This window comes from Pteronotus mesoamericanus, unplaced genomic scaffold, assembly GCF_021234165.1.
Source record: "Pteronotus mesoamericanus isolate MK-2021 breed Mesoamerican mustached bat unplaced genomic scaffold, CSHL_Meso_final contig_173, whole genome shotgun sequence".
Lineage (NCBI taxonomy): Eukaryota > Metazoa > Chordata > Mammalia > Chiroptera > Mormoopidae > Pteronotus > Pteronotus mesoamericanus.
In genome coordinates this window covers 13,695,521-13,701,502 of record NW_026555072.1, presented here as the reverse complement: position 1 = coordinate 13,701,502, position 5,982 = coordinate 13,695,521, and the positions used below count along the sequence as shown (strand labels likewise).

The 5,982-nt window shown below is 50.5% G+C and overlaps 1 protein-coding gene across 1 annotated transcript; it reads right to left on the bottom strand.

Annotated features, from left to right (window-relative positions):
* Window positions 1-470: 470 nt before the first annotated feature.
* On the bottom strand, window positions 471-1,475 carry LOC129065070 (melanoma-associated antigen B16-like). Its single transcript, XM_054566338.1, has one exon. It carries the CDS (start codon window positions 1,473-1,475, stop codon window positions 471-473), a length of 1,005 nt encoding a protein of 334 aa, XP_054422313.1.
* Between the last annotated feature and the right edge of the window lie 4,507 nt (window positions 1,476-5,982).

Genomic DNA, 5,982 nt, shown 5'->3' with positions numbered 1-5,982 from the left:
TTTCTTAAAGCTCATTTCTTTCACATTTACAGGGACATGGCTATAGCAATGCCATGTGATTTTCTTTCCAGATGACAACATAAGATGAATGGTTTCACATTTTCTTTCCCAAAACAACCAAGCTCTTACTACAAAAGCTCCTTACAGCATTACAGAGGTGACCGATGTCGTTCAAAAACTCAGATATTTTGAAGCTAATTAAATCTATATTAATACATAAGTTACCACACAAAGGAACAGATTTTCAAGTTGCACATATCAAAGAGAAACACAGGCATATACTGAATATGTAAGTTACCCACAAAAAAAAAACAGATTTTCAAGTTACACACATCAAAGAGAAACACAGGCATATACTGCGTTCCTTTCAGCACCATCGCTGACCTAAATTCTATGAACTGCCTCTTAAAAAAAATGCATGAGGAAACTACCCTGACCTGCAGGTGTGGGAGGAGCTACCAGGCTTGGCCTTAGAACTGGCAGTGGCCACGATAATCAATAGCTGCGATACCAACTCTGGCCCGAAATATCTCTTCTTCTTCCTCAAACGCTTCCTCATACTGAGATGTGAAAAATCTTGGGTCAGTCCCATAAACCTTGGCCAGAAACCTTAGGACTTGCATCTTGGTGGTTTCAGCGTGGGCTCTTGGGCCCCACAGGAATTCAAATTGTGGAGCATCACTGTTGGTCACCTGCTGGTAAAACAGGTATCCCTCCTCCACAAAATATTTGGTGATGAGACTTCTGATATCTCCAAAGATGTAGTGCTTCTTCCCAGGCTGTAACCCCATCACACTCAGAATTTCCCAGATTTCCATCTCAGTGGCATGGTTGCCCTTCATGAAGATGGCCCCCAGGAGAAGTATCAGGATGCCGGTCTTGGGCACGCCCTTTACACCATGCCACATCCCATCATAGGTGAGGCCCAATTTGATGAGAATGGCATAACGGTGCAGGACGGGATCCACTTCCCTCACATCAAGGCCAAAGATTACCTCCATGCGCGTAGAGGCTCTCAGTAAGATGTCAGTGAAGTGGTCTTGGTACTCTTTGCTGACAATCTTCAACATTTCTGCCTGGGTTATTGGCTCTTTCACTTCATACTTGTGCAGCAGGAAATCCACCAACCAAGCCGCCTTTTCATCTAAAGCATCTAGGGGCACATTCTTGGGATCAGGAACTGCCTCTGAGCTGCTACCCTTCCCCTCTTGGCTATTGGATCCCTCACCCGATTTGCTTGATGGGGTGGCTGTGGTGACAACAGAGGAGGTGAAGACACTCTGAGGACTCTCAGGAGAACTGAGGACACCAGCATCAGGAGCCTCCTTCAAACTGCCAGGCATTGGAGGGTGGGAGGAGAGACAGGCCTTCTCCGCAGCCGCGGACGCCTCTGCACCCTCCAGGCCTTGGGTCCTACTACAGGTCTGAAGGGGCTGATCAAGTGAGCACTGTGGATTCTTCTGACGAAAAGCCATGAGGACGCCTGTAAGTGACAGTAATGAAGAGTGTGAACAGGAAGGCAACGGGGAAATCACTGCCTAAGGGGAAGAAGGAAGATGTGAGTGGCCTCAGCTGCTAAACTCAACGGTGGTGGCTCTAATAAAAGCCGCCTGCGATGGACCTCTCCAGACAGCAGTGCTACACCTGACCTCCTGGTTGCTGTGTCCCCCTAGGACAAGAAGGGAAAATGCTCAATTCTCCTCAAGGTGCAGCTGGCCAAGCCAGGCTGAGAATTCTCAGGGATGACAGCAGGCAGGTTAGGCAGGTGTGGCTGTGCCCTGTAGAGCCATTTGTGTTCTGAGGAGGGCGGCCCCTGCAGTGCTCACTCAGGTTCACTACCGGACCATTCCATAGGGTCTGTGACATCTTCCTCATGCTAAATAAGGCTGTCCCCCTAACACCAAGTCACACCTCCTTTCGGTCATTTCTAGACCAAAACTGCCAGTGTATGAAGTGAGGTATTGAGACCAATACTCGTCCACACAAACCAACAAAAGGAAAGCACAGTCAGTGTTAGAGAACAGAGTGATGGCTGCTTGAGGAGAGGCAGGTTGGGGGACAGGGTGAAAAGGGAATGGGATTGAGAAGTACAGATTGGTAGTTATAAAATCGTGATGGGCATGTACAGTGTAGCACAGGGGATGTAGTCAGCCATACTGGAATAACTACGTATGGTGCCAGGTGGGTACCGCAAAACCGGGGGGACACTTTGTAACGTACAATATATGACTGCCCAAGCACTATGCAGTACACCTGAAACTAATACAAAATAATACTGAATGTAAACTGTAATTGAAATCAATAAAATAAATAAATAAGTAAAAACAGAAGGATGCTGGAGGATTCGGAGTGAGGAGTGAGAGCAATGTGACGATGGAAACAGAGATTACAATGATGCTGCCCCAGCCGGGGGATGCCAGTAGCCTTTGGAAGCTGGAAGTGACAAGGAACAGATTCTGCCCTGGAGCCTCCAGAAGGAAGCAGCCCTGCAGACATCTTGATTTGAGCCAAGCAGACTCATTGTGGACTTCTGTTTTGTAAGCCACTACGTTTGTGGGAGTCTGTTACAGCAGCAATAGGAAACTAATAACTGGTCATTCTTTCTTGCTAATGTTAAAAATTCTTTCGAGAAACTAAAGTCTTGACTCTATGCAGACAAAAAAAGTAAACACAAGCTAGAGATTTTTAACTCATGAGAAAAACAGGCAGATGTTTTCACTGGTTCAAAAAGAGAAATCATGCAGCACAAATGTATTCAGAATAAGGACTGTTAAAATGAGGTTCAAATGGAGCCCCAACTTTAGTTTTTCACTGAGAGAGTAAGGAAAGTCATTACAGCTTCTGCCAGATAGGACTGAGTTTGCATGTCTGACACTTTGCATGCAGGGTGCTGGTGGTGATGAAAAATCTGCCAGAGGGCTCAGGCCTGAGCCGGTGTGTAGGGAGAGCTCAGCGGAGGATGCGGTCCTGCTGAAGCTGGTCCCGAGGGCCAGCCTCACAGTAGCCAAGAATTTCACCAGGGAGTGCTCATGGGCCAGACCTGGTACACGGCAAGTGGCCCACTGAATGGCAAAGAAACTTCCCAGAGAATGAGAATCCTGGGCCTCCTCCATGCTGATCTGGCAGTTGCACATTCACCCAAATATAAGGAACCAAAAATGAGCTAAAACGGTGAGGAAAGCGCTTAAGCTTTGGAACACTGTGTAGTGTTCTGCAACTTGCTTTTCTCACTTAACAATCTACTGAGGGCATCTGTCACTGTCACTGGCTACAGATCTATCTCTTAGGAGCTGCAAGGTACTCCACTGCACAGGTGCCCTATAATTTAATTTACCATTTGCTTACTGATGGACGATTAGATCATTTGAAAGTTTTCACTACGACCAAAACATACAGTGCCATAGGTACATTATGCTTCAATACAAGAGTTGCAATATGCATTCTCTTATTTAGCAACAATGGATAGGCATAGAGAAAACTCTGGAAAGAGGTACACCAGAATATTGACTCTGGTGGTCTTTGGAGGTGGGGGGTTTTGGAGAATGTTCTCTTTCTATGTTATTCATAGCTGCGTGGTTCAAAGCGTTTCTTACAAGCATGTATTGTTTTTTATAACCAGGAAATACAAAAAATAGTTTGATATTGAAAACAAGTACGACTTTGTTAAAATTGTAAACTGCAAAAAACAAAAACAAAACCTACTAGCCACCACTGTCTGAAACCTCCCAGGGATGACTACACGGGCAGGGTAGGTCCCATGGGGTCCCAACTTTACTCAAGGGGATGGTCAGCTCTTTGCTCACACAAGCTCTACACCTTCAAGCTGGACGGTATGTGAGACTCTTCCCCTCGGCTAACCTGATGTCACTCCCTCACACTCAACAGTTCCGTCCTTGTGGCTTCTCTGAATTCAGGGGGCGTCACATTGACAGTTCCCCCAAGTGTCACACCAGAACAGGGATCGGTTGAGAACATTCTGTTCTCAAGGGGGTGCCCCCAGCAGCCTCCTTTTGTGTTCTTCCCACGACTAATGATAGGCACCGAGATCAGACATCACTTCCACTGAACAGTCATCTTCAGCCATAGTTCAAGGAGCGGGCAGTGACAGTGCTATCTCTGCTTCACAGCTCAGCCCGGGGCCTCCCACGGATGACAGCGGGGCTCAGCAGAATTCTTTTGGCTCCTGACTTAGGCGACAGGTGTTTACTTACCCCTCACTCAAGGTCTTGACTTTGGCTACTGCTCAAACCTCCGTCTCCACTTTCAGACACATAAAGCCACCCCTGCCAAGAAAAAATAAAATAAAATAAAAAAGTCTATTCTCATTGAAACAGCTGAGAAGAAAGGCATGAGATGGAGCTGCCTTGCGCTCACCACCTGGAAGCCTGGCATGGCCTGGGACTTCTCATTCTGACCGGAGTTTGCCCATCACAGGAAGGCCTCACTTCTCAGTGAACATCATGGGGCAGTGACTGGTTGTCTCGTAGGACTACCCTAGCTCGGGACTCCCATGGGTTCCCCGGGACCCCGAGAACACCCTTTTACGTGGTGAATTTCCCGTTCATACGTAACTCAATGACATCTGCTAGGGCGAAGGCCTCCTTCTGCTGAATAGTCTATTTAGAACAAATTCTTCACTTCCTGGGACTCAGAACAGCAAGGGAGGGGTGGCCTCGGGCTGCCATCCCTTCCCTGGGCCATTCCGGGCTGACAGCAGGGGAAAACGCCCTCTGGGGCGGGCCCTGCGCCATCGCTCGGTTGGTCCCACAGTCCTCGCAGGCGCTTTCCAAATTGATACAGGGTGATGCGTGCCCTGCTGTGCTCCACTGCCTTAGGCTCCACCTTCCAATCGAGGCCCTGGCTCTCTCAGACCCCCAAAGAGTAGTGAGCAGACACCTCATGCACACGACTACCAGGGCTGAAAAGAGCGCCTAGACGCTGCACCACACCCGCCCCCAAGGGGTTGGCGGACCCGTAAGAATGCCCCGCGGTCCCCCCGCACCCCCAACCACGACTCGCGCAGGGCCTGAGACTCGCTGCTTCGTCGACCTGACACCGCCAACCTCAGCCCGAGGCCTCACATCCCTCAGACTCCGGAGGCCAAGATCAGTCGGCCATACTTCCAGCACCCGGGCTAGGGGCCTCCCACGGTTGAGGAAGGGGTCCAGTCTCAGGGAGGCCGCCACTATGCCCAGAGGGTCATCCCCTAACTCTGTGTCCTCGCTCAAAGGGCCTTTTCATGACGACTGGTGGTCCTAGACTAGTACCACCGCCATCAATGCCCCACCGCCACCATTTCACCACCGCACACTCCCACCCCAGCCCCCCACTCCCTACCACTGTCGCATGACAACTCCCACACAGACTCCCCCGCACCGCGCGCCCGCAGAAAGCCCGTCCCCTCAGCTACAAGACACGGAGGAGACGTGGGGTACGTCGGCTCAGAACCCTGAAAGGGTCTTCCCAAGGAGGGGTTCGGGCCTCGTATCTCGTGGGGCTTCCTCTTTTCTTCGGGGGTGCTACCCTTAGCCCTTCTTTAAAGCCTCACCTGGCACTCGGGGACCACTGGTTCCTTTCCCTCAGCGGTGGAGAATATGGCGCGCCTCGAATCGAAGCCGCCTCAGCCGCCGCAGAACGAAAGAGGAAGTCACGGGGCGGGACATCCTCTTATCCCTGCCAGAGGCTTCTGGGGTCAACCGCAGGCGCGGGCTTTGCACACCCCCTTCCCCACTTTCAGGTCAATTTCACGGGGGAGGAGCTGGTTGCTGGTCCCGGCTCACAGTCCCCATTCTGCCATCTCTCAGACCCTGGAATTAGTCCCTCTGTGAGCCAGTGTCATTCCCTTCATGCCAAGGCCCTCAAGTCCCTGGGTACCCTGAAGGGGACCTGCGGGGGTGCCTTAGACTAGAGCCCTGCCTGGGCTCTTAGGGCTGAAACAGGCCCTGGCTCATCTCTGTGCGACTCTTCTTTATTCTCTGGTGG